The following is a 24984-nucleotide window of genomic DNA, read 5'->3' on the forward strand; positions in this document are numbered from 1 at the left end:
AAAAAAGAGTATGTGTTTACACAACACACACCAACCAGCCGTCTTGGCAACAACAACAGCAACAGAAAACCAAACCGTCTGCTATCACGCAAGTGATCGCTTACTCCACTGAAAGACCTTTTCACTTTTCCATCCATTATTATGGCATCATGTAGACAGCTCAATATTTCAGGAAAAAAAAAACTGGAGCAATTATCAAACAAAGCTCCTCCCTCTTGACAGTGACCTTTGACCCAAATATGAACCAAACTGTAACCACAAGCTCTCCCAGAAGGAAGGGAAGATAGGTTACAGACCTGAACAGCTGGGCAACGCAGTTTATCAGCCAGACCGGTTTGACATCGCATGGCCGGAAAGGGTAGATAATTGACTGCGTTTTCACTTTCCAACCAGCTGGGTGGTCTGAGCCTTTAGCTCTGTGCAAGAGCGTGGCTTACACGCCAGGGGGACCTCTCAGTGGCTGAGCACTGCTGGGCAAGGCCACAGGACCTTTTGTTTGCTGAGTAGCTTTTTCAAAGGAATATTACAGGAAAAGGTAGGAAAAGCATCATTCCTGGATTATACCGCCAGGTTAGCAGGGACTCATCAGATTTTAGGAGCTTCTCCCCTGTAACCCCGGGAGGAGATCAGTCCATTTCCTCCTCTTTCAGCTGTCCTAATGACTCTGGGGACCTGCATTAATGGATCAGCATGGCTACTTGGTTTTGCAGTGAGTTGATTTGATGATTAATTAGCTGGTAGCAGGAACCTGATGAAGTTCTCAGCTCAAAGCCCCCGGGATCCAGTTCAGGGCAATCTGCTCTCACAAAAGAAGGCCAGGTGAAGAGGCATGCAAACTGGCCTGCTGATAGACGCTACAGGGGTGATTCTGATTGACTTTGCACTTTACAACCCAATGACCTGGGCACATCTCGCTGTTGGGCAACAGTCAATCTTTCTGAAAAGTGGTAAGCATACCGGCTTAACAAAGCCAACTGTCTTTATGCATGAGATCAGAATGTATTAGGATCACTTTATCCCACGCTCTTTTTTTTTAACCCCACATTCTAACGATTTCATAATATTTTATAGCCAACCTCACCCTCATGCTAAAAAATATAATGAATAGTAAGAATTGAGTCCAAATAGGCCAAAAAACCAGGCCTAAGGTAAAATAGATAAGACTAAGAGTTATTTTAAGAATGTTTTTCTTTTTTTTTTAAGATTTTATTTATTTATTTGTCAGAGAGAAAGCACAAGCGGGGGAGGGGCAGAGGGAGAAGGAGAAGCAGGCTCCCCACTGAGCAGGGAGCCCGATGTGGGACTTGATCCCAGGACCCTGGGGTCATGACCTGAGCCGAAGGCAGATGCTTCACCGACTGAGACACCCAGGTGTCCCTTAAGAATGTTTTTCTATTTCAAGATTGCTTTGGCTATTCGGGGTCTTTTGTGGTTCCATAGAAAATTTAGGATTGTTTGTTCTAGCTCTGTGAGAAATGCTGTTGGCATTTTGATAGGGATTGCATTGAATCTGTAGGTTGCTTTGGGTGGTAGAGACATTTTAACAATATTTGTTCTTCCAGTCCATGAGCATGGAATGTCTTTCCATTTCTTTGTATCCTCTTCAATTTCTTTCATCAGTGTTTTATAGTTTTCAGAGCATAGGTCTTTCACCTCTTTGGTTAAGTTTATCCCTGGGTATCTTATTATTTTTGGTGCAATTGTAAATGGGATTGTTTTCTTAATTTCTCTTTCTGCTGCTTCATTATTAGTGTATAGAAATGCCACAGATTTCTGTACATTGGTTCTGTATCCTGTGACATTAGTGAATTCATTTATCAGTTCTAGTATTTGGTGGAGTCTTTAGGGTTTTCTATAGATAGTATCATGTCATCTGCAAATAGTGAAAGTTTTACTTCTGCCTTACCAATTTGGATGCATTTTATTTCTTTTTGCTGTTTGATTTCTGTAGCTGGGACTTCCAGTACTATGTTGAATAAAAGTGGTGAAAGTGGACATCCTTGTCTTGTTCCTGACCTTAGGGGAAAAGCGCCCACAAAAGACCCCAAATAGCCAAAGTAATCTTGAAAAAGAAAAAAACTGGAGGTATGATAATTCCAGACTTCAAGTTATATTACAAAGCTGTAGTAATCAAAATAGTATGGTACTGGCACAAAAACAGGCCCATAGATCGATGGAACAGAAGAGAAAACGCAGAAATAAGCCCCTAATTATATGGTCAATTAATCTTCAAGAAAGGAGAGAATATGCAATGGGGAAAAGATAATCTCTTCAGCAAATGGCGTTGAATACAAACTGGTGAATACAAACAGCTACATGCAAAAGAATGAAACTGGACCACTTTCTTCCACCATACACAAAAATAAACTCAAATTTGATTAAGGATCTAAATGTGAGACATGAAATCATAAAAATCCTAGAAGAGAGCACGAGCAATAATTTCTCTGACATTGGTTGTAGCAACACCCTTCTAGATATGTCTCCTGAGGCAAGGGAAACAAAAACAAAAATAAAGGATCAGGACTACATCAAAATAAAAAGCTTCTGCTCAGCAAAGGAAACAGTCAATAAAACCAGAAGGCAACCTACTGAATCAGAGAAAATATTTGCAAATGATATATCTGATAAAGGGTTAGTATCCAAAATATATAAAGAACTGATACAACTTAACACCCCAAGAAACAAATAATCCAATTAAAAAATGGGCAGAAGACATGAACAGATATTTCTCTGAAGAAGACCTACAGATGGTCAACAGACACACGAAAAGATGCTCAACATCCCTCATCATCAGGGAAATGCAAATCATAACTACGAGTTATCACCTCACACAGGTCAGAATGGCTAAAATCAAAACCACAAGAAACAACAAGTATTGGCGAGGATGTGGAGAAAAAGGAACCCTCGTGCACTGTTGGTGGGAATACAAACTGGTGCAGCCACTCTGGAAAACAGTATGGAGGTTCCTCAAAAAATTAAAAATAGAACTACCCTATAATATAGTAGTTGCATTCCTGGGTATTTCCTCCCAAAATACAAAAACACTCATTCAAAGGGATCCGTGCACCCCTATGTTTATGGCAGCATTATTTACAATAGCTACATTATGGAAGCAGCCCAAATACCCATCAACAGACGAATGGATAAAGATGTGGTATATATATACACAATGGAATATTCTTCAGCCATAACAAGAATGAAATCTTGCCACTTGTAACAACATGGATGGAGCCAGAGAGTGTAATGCTAAGTGAAATAAGGCAGTCAGAGAAGGACAAATACCATGGGATTTCACTCATATGTGGAATCTAAGAAACAAATGAGCAAAGGAAAAAAAGAGAGAGAGAAGTCAAGAAACAGACTCTTAACTATAGAGAACGAACTGATGGTTACCAGCGGGGAGGTGGGTGGAGGGCTGGGTGGACTACGTGATGGAGACTAAGAGAGGACACTTATCATGATGAGCACTGAGTCATGTATAGACTTGTTGAATCACTATATTGTACACCTGAAACTCATATAACACCGTATGTTAACTATACTGGAATTAAAAGAAAAAAACATAGTAAAAAATAAATAAAAGTAACCATTTGTATTACAAAAAAAAAAATGTTTTTCTAAACATCGAAGAACATTTTAAAACAATGTATTTTTTTAAAGATTGTATTTATTTATTTGACAGAGAGAGACACAGCTGGAGAGGGAACACAAGCAGGGGGAGTGGGAGAGGGAGAAGCAGGCTCCCTGCTGAGCTGGGAGCTCGATCCCAGGTCCCCGGGATCATGACCTGAGCCGAAGGCAGAAGCTTAAGGACTGAGCCACCCAGGCATCTTAAACAATATTTTTAACACTGTATTTGAATGTTTTGACCACTACATTTTCCCTCTGAAACTTGCACAAAGATGCTGCTACTGTGTTTATCTAAATGACCTCCTTTGTCAGGTTAGGAGGGCAGTCGTTATTTATCCCTCTTTTGTCAACGAGGGAACTGAGGCCAGGAGGGTTGAAGTTACCTTCCTCCCGGCAGGAGGCCTCCCAGCGAGCAAGGGGCAGAGCCCTGAGCAGCTTCCCAACCAGGAACTGGCCCTGTGGTCTATCCAGCTACCACAGGTTGAAGAACTAGCCCAAGAGGAACCACAGAAATTACCCCCTAAAAACCAAAGCAGCTCAGCACATGTCAGGATTATTAAAGCGGTTGGAGATATGTTCTCACTTTGGAAATGACAAATCACACACGCAGGTTATTTGGCGAAGGGGCAAACACTGAGCCGTGAATAGCTGCATTCACCATGCATACTGCAGGCCGCCAGCCTTGCGATGGGGACCCAGAGCAATGGCACTTGGGGTGGGGCACACCGCTAGCTGTCGTCTCTCCTTCCCTCCCTCGCTGCTCATACTCTCCTCACCTAAGGGGAAGTGCAGAATGTTCTGGAAGGCAGGAGCCCCCCACTCAGAAAGCTAAGGGAAGGCAGGAGCCCCCCACTTCTGGAAGGCAGGAGCCCCCCACTCAGAAAGCTAAGGGAAGCTAAGGTACTGTTGGCCATACTTCAAGAAGGAGGAAGGTATTCATCAGCTTGCAATGCTTCCTGTCCCCCCAATCAGGTGCCCTCCCCACCTCTACATTTTTGAAGTCATCTCTTCTAAAGGGCACATCCTAACGGGTCTGAGTCTGGATTTGTGTACGCGCTGCTCTCTGGGGGAGGAGAACAAGGTGCTCCTTGTGAAGAGCAAGTTCAGTTTGTGCAAAGTGGAAAGATTTCAAAACAGTCCAGGGGAGAGGAGGTGGGGGATCCAAGTTAATCCTAGACATTGAAGCCCCATGGCTTGACTTCTGCTAGCCCCTTCTGGTCTTCGCATGATTTTGAGTCATGAGTTTCTAATGTTCCAGGCTACGGAGCGCCCTGCGAAGCTCTCTGACCCACCACAAGTGAGTCCTGGGGAGTTGGGCTCCAGGGCGGTTGGGCTCCAGTTCAGATTATCTCCCTGGGGATGACTTGTAGATAGGATGGAGATAACACAGTCACCATCAGATGAGAAATAAAATTCCACACATGCGCCACTTACATCTGAAAGGCCCCAACTGCTGGAGGCCAGACGATTTAACCTATCGGTAAGGAAGGGATTTCTGGAATTTTCTGTGAGCCTTCCAGGCCTCCTGCACCTCCTCCCTCTCACTAGGTCAAAGAATGGAAAAAGGAGATGCTCGCTTGGGATAGAACAGCTTGTGATGGGAAAATCAGCACATGAGTGAGGTTTTTGTAATATTTAATCTAAGGGTAAGAGTTTCGATAATTATAATTTTGTAGGAGGAAACGATGTTCTTGCTCTAAATATTTATATCACATACCTCAGGATCCTGGAGAAGGTTCTGGTTTGCACGTTGTAATGGCTGGATGGATGCTTGGAAGGACTAGAGAGGGAATTTGGGCACAGGGGCCGGAGTGGGGGGAGGCGCGGAACTGGGCTGGAGAAGTCACTCCTTCGAGCCTGAGACTCTGTGAAAGCTGGAGGTGCCAATTCATTTTGATAAGGGAACTGTAGTTTTTAAAGTACAAGATTATAGAGATGGGAGAACAAATTGATGGTTGCCAGAGGTTAGGGATGGTGGTGGGGGGCAGGGTGGGTGTGAATACAGAGGGACACACCAGGGAGATCTTTGTGGTGACGGAATAGTTTTTTATCTTGATTGTGGTGGTGGTCACACAAATCTATACATGTAATAAAAATACAACTATACACACACATCGTACCTATGTCAATTTTCTGGGCTTTATATGGTACTGCAATTATGTGTGATATAATCAGTGCGGGAGATTGGGTGAAGGGCAACTTCCTGTGAATCTATCCTTATTTCAAAATAAAAAGTCTAAAAGATCCGAGCACAATTCTGCATTTCTTTTCTTTTTTATTTCTTTTTATTTTTTTAAAAGACTTTTAAAAAAATTTATTTGTCAGGGAGAGAGAACAAGTAGAGAGAGTGGCAGGCAGAGGGAGAAGCAGGCTCCCCCCACCCACCGCCCCGAGCAAGGAGCCCGATGCAGGACTCGATCCCAGGACCCTGGGATCGTGACCTGAGCTGAAGGCAGACGCTTAACAACTGAGCCACCCAGGTGCCCCTCTGCATTTCTTTTAAGTGACGTACAAAACCTTTCATTTATCCCATTTTTCTTTTGAGAGAACCCTACCCCCACCTCCCCACCCCCAAACACCATAACTGTTGAGAATTAGAACTACAAACTTAGGAAGAAACTTTTCCTTTTCTTCACTGGGGGGAAAAGAAGAGTGAACGTGCCCTTCTTTTATTTTACTCTACAAATCTGATGTGTCAGACGGAGGCTATTTGATTGGTAATGCCTTGAGCAGACTGGGAAGATTCTATATCTGACTAGGCCAGCTCTTCTCCCTGCCATGGAAAAAAAAGCAGAAACACGTTAAATTCCTTTCATGCCTTCTACATGAACAGAAGCATAAGGGTAGGAAAGGAGGGAGAGGGCAGGCCAGGGGGATGTGGGGTCTTGTGGTTCTTGAAAGAGAGGCTCCTCTCAGCTCAAACGGAGCTGTGCTTCTGGGTTGAGAAACTGCCCCAGGAGGTCAGGCACTTGGAAGATAAACGGCTCAGCTAGCCTCAGAGAGGGCCAGTTTGAGTTGAAGGGAGAAATGTGACCCAGCTTCTCCTCCCCACCTTCCCAAATACAGCAGACAAGGAGATGGACCGAGCCTGGGCCCTTCAGTGGGAACAGGTGGTTGGAATGGGCAGGTTCTACAGGAATTTGGCGTGGGGGCACCTGCCACAGGCTGTCAGTTTCCTGACACACTCTATCTCCCAGAGGCCCCATCTTGGCCTTCTTAGATTCCACCCATCTCACTGAACCTTCTTGAGTGCATCTCATCTGGCCCATTCAACCAAATACTTGACTATAAGCTGTCTCATCTTATTCTCTTATGGTGAGTCCCAGGCCTGCTGGGTTCAAATCCTAGTTCTACCACTTACTAGCGATGTGATCTTGGGCAAGTCGTCTTAACCTCTCTGCTCCTCAGTTTGCTCATCTGTTAAATAGGGGTCATACCTGCCTCACAGGGTTTGTCCAGTGACTGGCACCTAATAGGTGCTTAGCAAGTGTCAACTTCTCTTTGCTCACTGTTTCCCATGGGGATGCCACATGGTTCACTAGACTGGAAGCTCCTTGAGAGAGCTTCCTTCTCTTCTCCCCCACCCACCCCAGCACCTAGCATGTGGTTGGGTACACAGCACACTGTTAATGAGTCCTTGTTGGCTAGGCTGCATGGCCCTTCCTGGGTACCTCAGTGATGCTGACGGAGACCCAGAAATGGGTGTAAGGGAATATCAATATTCTCTTTCTTTTTTTTTAAAGACTCCCTGCTGAGTAGGGAGCCCAATGTGGGGCTCGATCCGAGGACCCTGGGATCATGACCTGAGCCAAAGGCAGACGCTTAACCGACTGAGGCACCCAGGCGCCCCAATATTCTGTTTCAAAGATATGAAAGTAACATGCTGAATTCTTTACTTCCTTGATACACTGTTACAGTAAAACAGTCTATGTGCTAAGGCCTGCCTTTAGTGCAAATATAATTTTATAATCTATATTTTAAAATATACAATTTTAAAAATAATTTTTAGACAGTTACATAGTTCGAGTAAAATTAAAGCCAATGCCTAAGTATCTTGACAAAATGGCATCTTGATCAGTTTATCAGAAGTGGAGCAGGAAAAGAAATCAACTAGACTGACATGTTCATTATCACAGAATTCAGAAGGTTATTAAAGATAGCAAAAGAATTTAATAGCAAATTGCTATTAAAGATAGCAAAAGAAGTGACCCTTCTATACTCCATTGTCTTGGGACCACACCTCAGTCTGCAGTCATTTGTGAGGGACAGTGGAAAGAGGAATGGATCAGAAAATGAAGACCAGAGATACCGTCTCTGATTTAGTCATTCATTCACTCATTCAGGCAACAAATATTTACTGCCTGCCTGCCACGGGGCGAGGCTCTATGCTCCATAGACACGAAACTGCCCTGTGTGAAATTTACTGTCAGTCACTTCATCTCTCTGGGTCTCATGCTCCCCAGCTGTCAAATGGTAACAAATCTATTTCTATGGCAATTATGAGAATTCTAGAAAGGAGTGCAGGGGCCAGAGGCTTGCAGACTGTTACTGTTCTCTACTGTTGTCCTCTAGGTAATGGTCATGTGACTAGCTTGCGCTCATTTGAAAATTATGTCCAAACTCTATTTCAAGGGGGCTGAGGATGTTCTGCCTATCTCATTTTCCTTCCTTACATGTTGGCAAGCCGACCAAGACCAGAGTGAGCAGGAGGGACAGAGAGCTCTATGATACTAGGCTGAAGCGTCATAGTGAATAGCACTCCACTTCCTGTTCTCAGATGGGTTGGATTTTCAGACATGGTCCTTGTGATGGGTTGAATCAGGTCCCCCTCCAAAAAGATATGTTGAAGCCCTAACCCTGGGTACTTGTGAATGTGACCTTATGGAAATAGGGTCTTTGCAGATGTAATTAAGATGAGGTCATTAGGGTGGGCTGTAATCCAGTATGACTGATGTCCTTATAAGAAGAGGGAAATGGGAACAGACACAGACACAGAGAGAATGTCACGTGAAGACACACACAGACACAGAGGGAAGATAGCTAGAGGAAGATGGAGGCCGAGACTGAAGCCGTGCAGCCACAAGCCAGGAAACACCTGGGGCTACCAGAAGCTGGAAGAGGCAAGGAAGGATCCTACCCTAGAGGCTTTGGAGGGAGCATGCCCCTGCCACACCTTGATTTCAAACTCTAGCTTCTGGAACTGTGAGAGAATGAATTTCTAGTGTGTTAAGCCACCCTGTTGGTGGTAATTTGTTATGGATGCCCTAGGAAACAAATACAGTCCCCAAACAAAAATAGCTCCCCTGTGGACTTCCCTCTGCCCTCCATGTAGTCATGGTGACTTTCCTTTTCTGTCAGGAACCCACGTGAAAATGATGCCTTGATCCCAGTGCCTAAAAATGTGGGTCTCCAGAATGGCAGAAGAGGTTGGGTGGAATCCTGAGTTCTGTTTTATGTTTTTCAAATAAGTCAAAATGGAAGGCAAGAATGCCTCCCCACCCCCAACCTTTACCTTCTCTGCCCCCAAGTTTGATGGAAAATAGTAAGAGTAGGCAGGCATGGGTCCTATAGGCATGGGGCCGACTAAGCAAGTGGCTGCCGTGGGCCCTCAGCATGGAGACCATCTTGGGAAGGCCATGGAGTCCATTTTGGGTCCTGCTAAAGGCCAGCGGGGCTTGGAGGAGAACTGACCTCATTTAAGGTTTCCAAGCCCTGCCAGCTTGTCTGCACCTAGACTTCACTACCTAGACTTTGTGCTAGCAAAGGAGGACAAATGAGCAATTCATTTAATCAATGCATAGGTGTTATTTTGAAAATTACTATTTGGCAGCCACCATAGTAAGAACTGATTCAGGCAAGAGTCATCAATGGATCCTAAAGCTAGAGAGTGAAAGTTTTATGAGAAACATGTTATTTAACGTAGTCTCAAAGTATCTCCTCATACATTAGTTATTAAGTACGAAAAGAAAAGTCGTATCTTTTTCTTTTTAAGAGAGGGAGGGGGGTGGAGGAGCAGAGGGAGAGCGAGAATCAAGCAGATTCCACGCCTAGCACGGAGCCCCATGCGGGGCTTGATCTCAAGACCCTGAGATCATGACCTGAGCCAAAATCAAGAGTTGGACTCTTAACCGACTGAGCCACCCAGGCGCCCCATGAAAAATCGTATCTTTATGGTGGAAAAACATGGTAGGCATTTAACCAATTAATCAAAGTTAACATCATCAACAATCATCATATGCCTTTTTATGTTTTACTCATGCCAGAAATGTATAACCTCTCATCATGAGGACACATCAGACAAACCCCAACTGGGGAACATTCTACAAAGTAACTGGCCTATACTCTTCTAAAAGGTTGATGTCATGAAAGACAAAGAAAGGCTGGGGGCTGCTCCAGATTGAAGGACACTTGAGAGAATCAAGAGACATGCCAACTAAATACAATGTGTGATCCCAGACTGCATCATGGACCAGAAAAAAAAATATCTATGAAGGACATTCTTGGGACAATTAGCACAACTGGAATATGACCTGTAGATTATATAATAGTATGGTATATCAGTGTTATATTTCTTGAATTTGCCAACTTTACTGTGTTTATCTAACAGAATGTCCTTGTTCTTAGGAAATACATATTGAAGTATTGGGGGCAAAGGAATATGATGTCTGCAACTCACTCTCAAGTGCTTCACACACAAAAATGTGTGTGTCTGTGTGTGTGTGTGTAGAGAGAATGGTCAATATAACAAGATGCTAACCACAGATGAATCCTGATAAAGGGCATGTGAAAGTTCTTTTTACTATTTTTGCATACGATTTTCTGGACCTTGAAAGTATTTCAAATTAAAATTGTAAACAAGGATTATTTTGAGCATTTAACCATGTGACTGATGCTGTGCTCAGTGTGAGATATTCAAGGGAGCATAAGACACGGTCTTGATCCTTAACCCAGGAGCTCATAGTCTAGGATGGACAGGACCAAAAAAGAGGCCAGCACATTTCGGTGTGATAAAGGAAGCTGCGAGAGCACAGGGAAGGTACGCTAAACCCAGGCTGCCTGGGGAAGGGGGCCAGAGGAGGCTGTTTGCAGAGGAGGTAAAGGGGAGGCTTCAAGTTGGGGGAACTCATTCAGTTTGGGGCGCTGGTGGGCTATGCAAGCAGGGCTGGCTGACAGACTGTGGGACACAGCAAGGGGAAGCCATCTGCCCCCCTGAGGACAGACAACGAGGCATGGATTAGCAGGTGTTGGGGGCCAGGCCAAAGTCACCATAGCTTCTGAGGTAACAGGAGAAGCGCAGACATAAGCAAAACAACTTAAGGCTGAAAAGCTGAACACAAGTGTGGTTACTGATGGCATAGGATGAACCTGGCGGGGCTGTACACTGGATGTCCTGGAGACATCAGCCCCCAGAATGATAACTATACGTAACCTGGATAAGGGCATGGCCCCAAATTAGTTAGGATGGCTAATAATAGACTTCGAGGCAGGAAGAGAACGTCAAGTGATCATATGAAACTAAAGAAGTGATTTTTTTTTGAGAACACGATGAGCTTCACCAGCAATGAGGATAAGGTGGTACCCAATTAACACACAACAGGGTGGGAGAGGTTGCTGTTAGCAGGAAAAGTCCTGAGAATAGTACCGGGTCTTAGAATAAAGGGAATCAGGAGGCAGTACTGCTGTTTCAGAGGGTAGATGGGGGATTGGGAATTTCCGCTCAATTAGAGGATACAAGAGCTGGGATGGGAAAGAACCTGAATATTCCTAGCAAGAGCCTGGTGGCAGCTCATTTGTTTTCCTTCCTTTGAAAACTTTTCTATTATGGAAATTTTACAAAAATAATGAGGACACCATTAGCTTAAACTGCAAGAAATGGCTGCGACGTGACCATTTTTGCCTTACTAAAGTGGCGAATTCATGTTTCAGATGAAACATATACCTGTCACCCAGGCTCAGTAATTATTTTAGACACACGGTCAATTTCATCGTGGCCAAATTCCCACCTGTTACCCTGGCAAACTGGTTTGGAGCAAACTCTCCGGTGGGAGTTCTTGTTGTGCTTTTATTTGAATGATTTACTATCTAGAAAAGAGCTCCAAATTATACATAGATATATGTATATCTCTATATAATATTTTTAGTTAATTACTTTATTCCCTCAGTAAGTAATATATTTACATGGCTCAAAATTCAAAAGGCACATCACTTTGTATACCTTGAATATATACAATTTTTATTTGTCAATTATACTTCCATAAAGCAAAAAAAAAAAAAGAAAAAAGAAAAGAAAAAGAAAAAAGCTACAAAACAAAAGGACAAGTGAAAAGTTGCTTTCCAAACAAATCAAGTCACCCAGCCAACAGCTCTCCCTCCTCAGACACAACCTATATGAACAGTTTTTTGTGTCCTTCTGGAGGTGTTTTATAAAGCATGCATTAGCAAAGAGACTGCGAACTATTCCCACTGATCTCTGTACCTCGCTTCTAACACTTAAAAGAGAAACGTCCTCCTTTTTTTCAGCTGCCTAGCAGTCCGTTTTATGAGCCACAATTTGTTTAACGAGTGCGCTATGGCTGGACTTTTAGGCTACTTCCAACCTGTGGCCATGACAGACAAACGCTGCGATGACTGCTTTTACAAATTCATCTCGCACAAAAGCAAGTATATCCGGATGAGAAACTCCTCAAAGCTGAACTGCTGGATGAGAGGGAAGTTGCATTTGCAATTTTGATGGGTACTCCCAAGCTGTCCTCTGTCAGCTAGGCGGTATTGTAATGCTCTCTTCACCCTTTCATCCGCACGCTTTCCTGCTGCCAGCCAGGGCTCCATACGAGAGGCTTCAACATCTCAGACTCAGAAACAGCCCCCTGACCTCAGCTTCCTACTGGTCTCCCTCTACCCTCTCAGGCCCCCGCGGCCACCGGCCTGTCCTTCCTCCCTTCTCCTTTCCCAGATGCCGTCAGTAGCCTGTTGGCACCCTTCCCTCTTCCAAGTTGGGCCCGTGACCAGCCATTTAGCCATGCTAGCACTGACCCCTGGCCTCACTCTCCCAGTGACCTTCAGCAGCACCTGCTCTGCCGATCCCCAGCCCTATGAAAACCCCACCATCCACTCTCTCCACGCCCCACTCCCAGGCTGCTAGCTATTGCTGGAGAAGGTCATGAAGTTGGCTCTGCTACAAAGCCAGGCCAGCCAGCCTCAGCGGGGCCCCAAGGGCTGCGAGGCAGTCCTTTTATATATCTGGATCAAATGGCTCTCAGTGATTGTTCCAAATCCTCTCCCTCTCCTCAGATCCCCTACCCAGCCCACTCCGCCTGACCCCTCAGTAGGGGGCCAGCTTGGGATTTCAGATCACTGGGCAGGAACTCTCTCACTTCTCCCTCTTTTCCTTGCCCTCCCCCATTTCTCTGCCTCCCCCCCACCCCAACCAGCCTCACGGGGATGAGGGACTTCCTCCTCAAGGTTGCCTCTCCCACCCGTGCTCTCTCCTGCACTTGGTCCCAGGAGCCATCCTCTTTCCCTTTGGGCAAGCTCTCCCTCCCCGCTGGTGTTTCTCCTCTCAGTCTAGAAACACTTCCCACAAATCTGTGTCACTGCTGCACCCTACCACCAAACTTTTAAAATCTAGTCATCTTTAGGGGCGCCTGGGTGGCTCAGTTGGTTGGGCGACTGCCTTCGGCTCAGGTCATGATCCTGGAGTCCCTGGATCGAGTCCCGCATCGGGCTCCCTGCTCGGCGGGGAGCCTGCTTCTCCCTCTGACCCTCCCCCGTCTCATGTGCTCTCTCTCTCCCATTCTCTCTGTCTCAAATAAATAAATAAAATCTTTAAAAAAAAAAAAAAAAAATCTAGTCATCTTTAAAATTACACAAGTAATTCATGCCTCCCCTGGCGGCACATCCTCCTTCCGAGTCAGCCCCCAAATTTAACAGAAAAATCAGAAAACTATAAGCAAAAAGAAGAAAAGAGAAACCACCCACAATCACATCAGCCTACTGTTAATATTCTGATATATTTCTTTCCAAGTTTTTTATGTGCACATCTATACATTTATATATCCATATGTATTTTTTTTAAAGATTATATTTATTTGTCAGAGAGAGAGAGAGAGAGAGAGCAAGAGGAGGGGGTGTGGCAGGCAGAGGGAGAAGCAGACTCCTCGCTGAGCAAGGAGCCCGATGCGGGGCTCGATCCCAGGACCCTGGGATCATGACCTGAGCCGAAGGCAGCCGCTTCACCGACTGAGCCACCCAGGCGTCCCCTATGTGTATTTTTTCTTACAAAAGTGGATCATGGGCGCCTGGGTGGCTCAGTTGGTTAAGCGACTGCCTTCGGCTCAGGTCATGATCCTGGAGTCCCTGGATCGAGTCCCGCATCGGGCTCCCTGCTCGGCAGGGAGTCTGCTTCTCCCTCTGACCCTCCCCCCTCTCCTGTGCTTGCTCTCTCTCATTCTCTCTCTCTCAAATAAATAAATAAAAAATCTTAAAAAAAAAACCAAAAAAACCTTTAAAAAAAAAAGTGGATCATAGTGTACATATTGTTTTGTCATAATATATTTCGGACATCTCAGCTTTGCTACTTATTAGTTGTCTGACCCTGGATAAGTAAATTCACTTCCCTGAATCCATTTCCTCCTGTGTAAAATGAGGACTATTATAGTAATACCTCACAGGGCTGTTACGAGGATTAAATGAGATAAAAATATATAAAAACACTTAACACAGTGCCTGAATTAATGCTAGCTATTATGATCTTCCCATGTCAATCAATATAGCTCCACATAATAATTTAATGAGTTCTGTCACTGCTGTGTCTAATAGGAGTGACAAAAGCACTGCAGTGAGTCACCAACACACATTGATTTGGTATGTGAGCAAGTATATCTGTGGGATAAACTCCGAAAAGCAGAGTTCCTCATTCAAAGGCGAGGCGCATTTGTAATTTTGATGACAAATCCTCTCCCTCTGCTCAGATCCCCTACCCAGCCCAACTGTCCTGCATCAAGTGGGAGTTACTGTGATTTCTCGAACTTAACTCTGATTGATGGATATTGAGGCTGTTTCAAATTTTTCACGGATACAAACTCAGACTGCGATGAACATTTTTATAACCAAATCTTTGCATAGATCCATGATTATTTATTCAAGGCGGAGGAAAGAGTGTAAGAAAATGCACAGAGATGGGGGGGCACATGGTGTGCCCAGGACTGCTGGCATCTGGGACACACACAGAGAGAGAATGACAAGAGGTGAGGCTGGAAAACAGAGCGGGACCAGATTATAACGGATGGCCAAGGCCATGGTCATTCATTCAGTCAGTCATCAAGCATTTAGTGACCATCTCCAATAGGCCATACGCTGTTTTAGGCACTGTGTTCACTTAATATATTATAATATAGCAATTCTACTAGGTATTTACTCAAGAGAAATTAAAATATACATCCACACAAAAGTTAAAACACAATTATCCCTAGCAGCTTTATTCATAATGGCTCCCAGTTGGAAACAACCCAAATGTGCATCAAAAGGTGAACGGACAAATTGTGCCTTATGCATACAATGAAATATGACTACTGATATAGGAAGCAGCATGGATGGTCTAAGGACATTCTAAGCAAAACCAGCCGGACACAAAAGAGTACATACTATATCATTATATATGTACATGAAATTTTATAAAAGAGAATCTAATCTATAGTGATAAAGAAAAGGAGATCAGTGAGGACCTGAAGCCAGCAGTGGGGGTGGGCAGTAACTACAAAGGGGCATTTTCCGTGGCAATGGAAGTGGTCTATACCTTGATTGCAAGCTTAAAATGGGTGCAATCTGTGATAAGTATGTAAATTATATCTCAATAAAGTTGATTTTAAGAATTAGTGTAAATGGAAAACTCTTCAAAAGTTGAAGACTTTAAAAAATATTTTTATGATTTTTAATTTATTTTTTATGTTTTTTTACGTAATCTCTATGCCCAATGTGGGGATCAAACTCACAACACCAAGATCAAGAGTCACATCTCTACTGAACTGAGCCAGCCAGGTACCCCCAAAAGTTGAAGATTTAAAGTTACTTCTGCTTAGGGGCGCCTGGGTGGCTCAGTCGTTAAGCGTCTGCCTTCGGCTCAGGGTCCTGGGATCGAGCCCCGCATCGGGCTCCCTGCTCCACAGGAAGCCTGCTTCTCCCTCTCCCACTCCCCCTGCTTGTGTTCCCTCTCTGGCTGTGTCTCTCTGTCAAATAAATAAATAAAATCTTAAAAAAAAAAAAGTTACTTCTGCTTAGCAAGTATATGTATTCAACATCCTGTGTAAATGATGCACCGAGATGCAGTCCCTACAAAGGGGAAACTAAAAAACGAAGCACACAGAATGAGGTGGCCATAGTGGGGTGATGGCGGAAGCCTTGTGGACACAGAGATGCAGACCTTTGTGAAGACTCTGATGGGCAAGACGATCACCCTCGAGGTCGAGCCCCGTGACATTGTTAAAAATGTCAAAGCCAAAATCCAAGACAAGGAGGGCATCCCGCCTGACCAGCAGTGTCTGATTTCTGCAGGCCAACAGCTGAGGATGGCCACGCTCCCTCAGGCTATAATATCCAGAAAGAGTCCACCCTGCACTTGGTACTTCGCCTGTGGGGTGGCATCATAGGGCTTTCCCTCCACCGGCTGGCTCAGAAATACAACCGTGACAAGGTGATCTGCCGTAAGTGTTATTCTCATCTGCACCCCGGTGCTGTCACCTGCTGCCGAGAAAAAGTGGGGCTGCATCCACAAGCTGTGTCGCGTGAAGGTCAAATGAGGCCCCTCCACTGGCTTACTTTGCCTGCAGGGCAGCCTCTTGCCCAAGCCTCAAGGCCCTGTGGCCTCAATAAAGCTTGCCTTCCACTAACTGGAGCAGTGAAAAAAACAACAACAACAAAAAAACCAACCAACAAAACGACTGAGCACACAGGCACAGATGCATGGTGGAAGGCATTGGGCTGATGCTCTTTGGAGCTGGTATATACAGTTTACTAGGCTCTTTTAAATAGTGCCTACCAGGTGGGAGGCAGGGCAAAAGGGATAAAAGGCAAAGGAGTCATTAGGCTGGAAAGAAGACCAATGTATAAACTAGGTTGGTCAGGGGAACTGGGATCAGATTAAGGACAAGCAATGATATTCTACCTCACCATGAACCCCGGCATGCTGCTGTCATCTTGTTAGGTGCCTCTTGAGAGAGAGGCCAGTCACTCTGGATGCAGCTGGACCTTGTCCAAAAACTGGGACCAATGATTGGGAAAAAGAGTAGAAAATGGTATAGGACAAGAGGTTCTTCACATTCCTTGGCCAGACTGCAGGGACTTTCTTGCCCTCCCCATCAGTATGAAATCTCTTCTCATGCTCCTTTTAGTGCTTGATAAAAAGTTCTACTAAACTTTTTAATAAATGCAGAAGACTGGATAAGGAACTGATCTGGAATATTTTATTCATCTATATAGCTTAGAAATTAAAAGATGGGAAAATAGCTAATTGAGTATCTCTCATATATAATCTTATGATAGGATTTCAAGTACAGTCACACTGAACTGGGAAGTATTCTGAAATTACTTTTTTAATTAGAGAAATTGAATATCACAGTTTTTTTTTTTAAAGATTTTTTAATTTTATTTGAGAGAGAGAGAGAGAGAGAGAGAGAGAGAAACAGCATGAGAGAGGGGAGGGTCAGAGAGAGAAGCAGGCTCCCCGCCCAGCCGGGAGCCCGGTGTGGGACTCGATCCCAGGACTCCGGGATCATGACCTGAGCCGAAGGCAGTCGCTTAACCAACTGAGCGACCCAGGCGCCCCTGAATATCACAGTTTTTAAGGAACTGATGAGATGGGAAAAGAAACATGTGGAGTGTTGTGGTCATTTCTGGGTACCACACTTGAAGGATATTGACAAACTGGAAAACATTCAGAGGCCAATGGCTAGGATGGTAACAAGGTCTAGAAACCATCTCATAAAGACTAGAATGGAAACCTAGAGGAGAAAGATGGTCGCTCTTGCCAAATATCTGGTGATGGACACTTGGGTTATTGCCACCTTTTGGCTATTGTGAATAATGCTGCAAGGAACATCAGCATACAAGTATCTGTTTGAGTCCTGGTTTTCAAGCAGTGGAATTCATGGATCATATAATAATTCTATGTTTAATATTTTGAGGAACTGCCAAAATGTTTTCCACACTCACCGCATTATTTTACATTCTAACCAGCAATGTACAAGGGTCCTATTTCTCCATATCCTCACCAATCCTTGTTACTAGGAGCTGGATTTTGTTTATTTTGTGGTATTCCCTATGACAAATTAGGACCAAATGATGGAAGGTAGATTTCAGTTCATTATCAGGAAGCATTTTTGAATGAGTAGAACTTTCTAATAGTTGAAAGGCCCTTTGACTCTCCTTTAGTGAAAGTTCAAATAGAAGTAAGTGAATAGTCCAATAAGTGGTAAGGGAATCCTGATCCTCTCATCCCCTCCCTCATATAATTAATAACTGCAGATAGGTTTCTAAAATATATTTATTTTAACTTCTATTATTTCTCAATTATACAAGTAACCAATATTCCATGTGGAAAAATACGAAAATACAGACAAGTAAAGAGAAAAACAAATGAAAACAGAATCATCCATCTTCCCACCACCCAGAGACTTAAGCATTTTGGCATACAGCCTTACAAACTTTTTTCTGTTATATATCCATATAAAATATATACATATATTTTTTTAAAACAAAAATGAAATCCCATTAATCACACTGCTTTTTTACTTTACAATATAGTATAAACATCCTTCCATGTCAAGTGATATATGACCATGTCATCATTCTTAATGGGTGCACAGATTTCCATGGAATGAAGGTACTGTAATTTGTTTAACCCAATGTTTTCCAAAGGGTCTACATAACATAAATCTCACAAGATGACCCTCAAAAACAAGAACTTAAACAGTTTAAAAATGCTTCATACCGTATCTCTTTCGCTGGGCTTTCACAATGGTAAAGAAATGTTTTTAAATGATTTTCCTAAACTTACTTGACCATAGACTCCCCATGGCCTTCCCCTTCTTTCATTCTTCAGGACACTTATTTATTCACATTTTATAAAACACCCTGAGAAATGATGGCTTAACTGATCCATTAGTGTTAAATACTAGGTTTTTTTGTTTTTTACATAGAACTTGCCATTTTAACCACTTTTAAGTATGCGATTCTGTGGCATTGATTATATTAACGATGTGCAACCATTCCCACTATCTAGTTCCAAAACTTTTTCATCATCCCAAGCAGAAACTTAATATGCATTAAGAATAACTCTCCATTCCCCCTCCCACCAGCTCCTGGTAACCTGTAATCTACTTTCTATCTCTATGAATTTGTCTATTTTAAATATCTCATGTAAGCAGAGTCATGCAATATTTGTCCTTTTGCGTCTGGCTTATTTCACTTAGCATAATGTTTTCAAATTTCATCCATGTGATAGTATGTACCAGAATGTCATTCCTTTTTATAGCTCAAGAACATCCCATTGTATGTATCAAACACATTTTCATCCATTCATCTGGTGATGGACACTTGGGTTGTTGTCACCTTTTGGCTATTGTGAATAGTGCCACAAGGAATATTAGCATACAAGTATCTGTCTGAGGGCTAGTTTTCAAGGAGTGGAATTGCTGGATCTTATGACAACTCTATGTTATCATAGAGTTTAATATTTTGTGGACGTTTAATATGTTTTATATGTTTAATGTTTAATATTTTGAGGAACTGCCAAAATGTTTTCCACAGTCACTGCATTATTTTACATTCCAAACAGCAGTGTACAAGAGTCCTCTATTTCTCCACATCTGCACCAATACTTGTTACTATCTTTTTGATTCTAGCCAACCTAGTGGGTATGAAGTGATTTCTCTCTCTGTGGTTTTGATTTGCATTTCCGTAATGACTAAAGGTGTGGAACATCTTTTCATGTGCTTATTGGCCATATGTATATCTTCTTGGGAGACATGTCTATTTATAAAGTCATTTGCCCATATTTTAGTTGGGTTGTTTGTCTTTTTGTGGCTGAGTTATAAGACTTCTTTACATATTCTAGATTAAACTCATCAGATATGATTTACAAATATTTTTTGTCACTCTACAGGTTATCTTTTTCACTGTCTTGTTAATGTCCTTTCATGCACAAAAGTTCTTAATTTTGATAAAGTTCCACTTATCTGTTTTCTTCTTTTGTTGCTCATGTTTTTAGTGATATATCTAAGAATCCATTGCCAAATCCAAGGCCATAAAGATTTACCCCTGTTCTTTCCCTAAGAATTTAATGGTTTTAGCTCTTAATATTTAGGTCATTGATCTATTTTTGAGTTAATTTTTGTATACACTGTGAGGTAAGAGTCCAACCTCATTATCTGGCAGGTGGATATTCAGTTGCTCCAGCACCATCTGTTGAAAACATTACATTTTTCACAACTACAAATAACATTACAGTAAACATCCTTTTCAACCTGTCCCATATTTTTCCCTAAGAAAAATTTCTAGAAGAATTGCTGTATCGAAAGATGTGCACATTTTGAAGGCTTGTAATACATACTACCAAACTTCCTCCAGAAAGGACATTAAGAACCCACCACAGGGAATTCAAACACCAGTTTCACCAAACTCTCAACAGCCATGTATACTACAATCAAATTTTAAATCTCTGCTAATCAATGTGGCATGGGAATGTATTCCAATTAAAGTTTAAGAGAGTTTTAGCTGAACTTGCCTTGATAGCCCCAACATGCTAGCCTTTCTTTTTTTTTTTTTTTTTTAAAGATTTTATTTATTTATTTGACAGAGAGAGAGAGCACAAGCAGGGAGAGGGGCAGGCAGAGGGAGAGGGAGAAGCAGGCTCCCCACTGAGCAGGGGAAGCCCGATTTGGGACTCCATCCCAGGAGCCCAGAATCATGACCTGAGCCGAAGGTAGTTGCTTAACCAACTGAGCCACCCAGGCGCCCAGCACCTTCCTTTCCAAAGGCTTCACACTTATGAAAAGATTATCTAAGAATAGGACTCAATGTAAACCACTTCGGAGTTTAATATAAGTCTAGTTAAGCAAGCAAACTAAACCCCCCCCTCATAAGAGTGGGGCTAGAAACGGAAACTATAATTAGGTTCCTCCACGGGATAATGCAATTTCAAAATATTTCCTTCCTCAGCACAAAGTCACAAACCAGCTGTTTGCGACTTTCAAGTGTGTCCTTTTTTTGTGTTCAGTGGAGAGTTACCAAGCACAAGAGCCAGGCCATGAAATCAACTAAACTGAAGTTAGAGGGTTTTTCTTAGAGCCATATAATGATTGTCAAGGAAAAAGAAAAACTACTCTGCTGGTAGTCTGCGTTTTAGTACTAGTTAAGCACTTCCGAATGTGAATTGTGCATGAGTTTTTGTAGTTGATGTAGCTTTTTTGCCCTGTCTCTTTTGCTTCTCTGAAGCAAACATACCAAGTGTATCTTTATTTTGTTTTGTCTCAAGCTGTAGTTACTAGAAAGAAAATTTTATGGTGAGTGCTTTGTCAGTGGGAACTTGTTATTAATATGGAAATCCTGAGAGGATCATTTATCCACACAAAACAAGAAACCAGGGGGAAATTAGCTTTCTACATTTCATCATAAAGCATGCATAATTCATAGAAGAGAGGAAACTATTGATGAGGCTGAACAAAATGAGTTTCTTGTTGCCAGAAAGAATAAAAATACTAGGCATAAAGCTCTCTAATTTCCTAAATATTTTCTTAAAGCCTTCTGAAGCTTAATGCCATCGTGACTTTCACTGTTACAGGAGCAAAGATGAAGGCAGATGCTTTTACAGAATCAATAAAATTTTAAGAGGCAGAAAGGATCTTATAAATACCTAGTTCAACTCTATTTTACATATTGGAAATCTGAAGCCCAGATTGGTGAAGTGACCTGTTGGAAGTCATAGACAGCGAGTGACAGAGCTGGAGCCCTAAGTCAGGTCTCCTGACTCCTGCACACATAATGTAGTCTGGGCATTCCCGTAAAAGGCTGATATAAGAAGTTATGTTACCAGTTTGCTGTCACTGATGCCACAGAGCTCTCCAATCATATTCATATATATATATCTTACTGGTCAATTTACAGGATTCAATTAATAACTGCATTAATTTAATGCATTTCTTCTGAGAAGCCATGGTCATTAAGTCTCCCACTATTAAGAAAGTTGAAGCTTTGCGCAGTGGCAGTATCGTAGCCAATGAGGTTTATCCGAGGCGCGATTATTGCTAATTAAGAAAGTTGAGCAAGTTTCCAAGATTCCAATATGACAGATGACGCTCTCCACCCATACATTATAGACATTTATAAAAAGCAATCTCATTTACTCTTGGGTTAAGAACCACATTGGAAGAAATCTGAGATATCATGGAACTTAAGGGAAACAAAGCTACATTTTTGCCGCAGTACTTACTGTTCTTTGGCCTTTTCTAAATGCATAGTTTCAACTATCTGACAGTGAAGTCTACCTATATGATAGATCTTTCAAGCTCAACTTTTAAAGATCTAAAATATTTAAAAACACTTGAGGCAAATTGTAATTAGTTTTCTCCATAGATATCCAAAGTATCATACATGCATTTTCATCATGGATATTTATATATAGTTGCTTCTAGGTGAATTTTAAAAATTCATTTAGGAGATGAGATTAAATATGTCCTGTAGTGGGAGTAGTAACAATTCAAGGAGCAGGGACAGGGCGCCTGGGTGGCTCAGTTGGTTAAGCGACTGCCTTCGGCTCAGGTCATGATCCTGGAGTCCCGGGATCGAGTCCCGCATCGGGCTCCCTGCTTGGCAGGGAGTCTGCTTCTCCCTCTGACCCTCCTCCTTCTCATGCTCTCTGTCTCTCATTCTCTCTCTCTCTCAAATAAATAAATAAAATCTTTAAAAACAAAACAAAACAAAAAACAAGGAGCAGGGACAAAGATTAATGCAGAATTAGAATCTTAACTCATCTGCTTTTAATAGCTCATTTGATTTGCCTCAGTTCTAAAGAGCCAATGAAACAGGCCACCTAGATACAAATTCTCACCCCATCCCCTCTTTTAACGTAAGAGCTTTCTGATAGTGAGAGTGGTCCAACAGCAGAATGAACTGTTGTGTGACAAAAGTCAGTTCATTACTACAAGATTTCAAACTAAGGCTAAAAGATCATTTGTCTGGAATTCTTTTTTTTTTTTTTTTAAAGATTTTATTTATTCATTTGAGAGAGAATGAGATAGAGAGAGAGCATGAGAGGGGGAGGGTCAGAGGGAGAAGCAGACTCCCTGCCAAGCAGGGAGCCCGATGCGGGATGCGGGACTCGATCCCGGGACTCCAGGATCATGACCTGAGCCGAAGGCAGTCACTTAACCAACTGAGCCACCCAGGCGCCCTGTCTGGAATTCTTAAAAGGATTTCTGCATTGAAAGGTAGACTCTCTGAAACAAATAATACATTATATGTTTAAAAAAAAAAAGAATATAGTAGGAAGGGAAAAATGAAGGGGGGGGAATTGGAGGGGGAGATGAACCATGAGAGACTATGGACTCTGAGAAACAAACTGAGGGTTTTGCGGGGGGTGGGGTGGGGGGATGGGTTAGCCCGGTGATGTGTATTAAGGAGGGCACGTACTGAATGGAGCACTGGGTGTTATACGCAAACAATGAATCATGGATCACTACATCAAAAACTAATGATGCAATGTATGGTGACTAACATAACATAATAAAATAAAATTTAAAAAAATTAAAAAAAAAGAAAGGTAGACTAGAAGGCTTCTAAAAATCCTATCATTCCAACATTGTCTTCCTCTCCTACTTTCATAGTTCAGAGGTACTTTCATATGCATATCTGTAGTCATCTTAGACTGCTGCTATCAGTATTATTTTTGTACTTATCCTGCTTGAAGAGACGGATGGTATTTCACTCATCTTCCTATATCCTACAATTTTAAGTATAGTTTCCTGTACAGAGAAAGTACTCATTAGATACTTAATTGAATATACTTGAAATTACAAGCTTGATTGGTTGATTTAGTCATTATAAATCTTCAGAACCATATTTTTTTCCCTGACCTGAGAATCTTACTTATTACTGCAGTGAGTCTTCATGTTAGGATGAATCTGGAGTGCTGCTCTTTTTTTTTTCAAAGATTTTATTTATTTCTTTGTCAGAGAGAGAGAGTAAGAGAGCGAGAGAGAGAGAGAGAGCACAAGCAGCAGGAGCGGCAGGCAGAGGGAGAAGCAGACCCCCTACTGAGCAGGGAGTCCGAGGTGGGGCTCGATCCCAGGACCCTGGGATCATAACCTGAGCTGAAGGCAGACACTGAACTGAATGAGGCACCCAGGCGTCCCATGGAGTCCTGCTCTTTTATAACATTACAAGTAAAATAGGAATATTTGATTGAACACGAATATATATTAAGGCTTAAAAATGATGCTTTGAAAATATTTTAAAACCATACTTCCACTTTCATTTATCCTTTTATTGACAATGTGAAAACTAGTATATCTGTACATAAGCATACATATATATATATATATAAATAAGCATATATGTATAATATATAAGGAGATATACCAATGTTATGTTCAATACGGTCACCTCTTGTTTAAAATGGGTTATAAGATAGATGATTTAAAAAACTAACTTAAGAAAAATGAAACAAGCAAAATAAAAATCCCAGAAGTATTCTGTTGTGGATTAAATTGTGTACCCCAAAAGGTGATGTTGAAGTCCTAACACCCGGTATCTGCAAATGTGACCTTAGATGGAAATGGGGTCTTTGCAGATGTAGTCAAGCTAAGATGAAGTCATACCGGATTAGCTTGGGCCCTAAATCCAGTGACTGGTGTCTTTATAATAACCACATGAAAACACAGGAACACAGGGAGAAGCCCATACGATGAGAGAGACAGAGACTGGAGTGATATGTCTGCAAGGTAAGGATTTCCGGCATCTACCAGAAGCTAGAGAGAGACATTAACAAATTCTCCCTCAGAGGCTCCAGAAGGAACCAACTCTGATGACACCTTGATCTTGGACTTTTAGCCCCCAGAACTGTGAGATAATCTATTTTGTTTAGGCTACCCAGTTTGTGGTACTTTGTTATGGCAGCCCTAGGAAACTAATACGTGTCTTTTACTATGAAAACTGACATGACAATTCCTTGGCATGTTTAGGATGACAAAATATAGTCTTACCATAACTAAAAATAATCAGCCACTCTCATTGTAGTTTTGATTTGTATTTCCCTGCCCAGCAATTGCACTACAAGGTATTTACCCAAAGGATACAAAAATACTG

General features: G+C 42.3%; 1 protein-coding gene and 1 pseudogene across 1 annotated transcript in view; one reads left to right on the top strand and one right to left on the bottom strand.

Moving 5' to 3' along the window:
- Positions 1 to 19572: 19572 nt before the first annotated feature.
- FAM122C (family with sequence similarity 122C) overlaps positions 19573 to 24984 on the bottom strand; it is a 47396-nt gene continuing 41984 nt past the window's right edge. Inside the window, exon 11 of the mRNA XM_032428366.1 lies at positions 19573 to 20085. Within this exon, the coding sequence (XP_032284257.1) occupies position 20085 (1 nt within the window). The 3' untranslated portion in view covers positions 19573 to 20084. The remainder of the gene's footprint in view (positions 20086 to 24984) is intronic.
- LOC116647215 lies at positions 21870 to 22025 on the top strand (annotated as a pseudogene).

Source organism: Phoca vitulina, unplaced genomic scaffold (assembly GCF_004348235.1).
Source record: "Phoca vitulina isolate PV1807 unplaced genomic scaffold, GSC_HSeal_1.0 scaffold39, whole genome shotgun sequence".
In the NCBI taxonomy this organism is placed as follows: domain Eukaryota; kingdom Metazoa; phylum Chordata; class Mammalia; order Carnivora; family Phocidae; genus Phoca; species Phoca vitulina.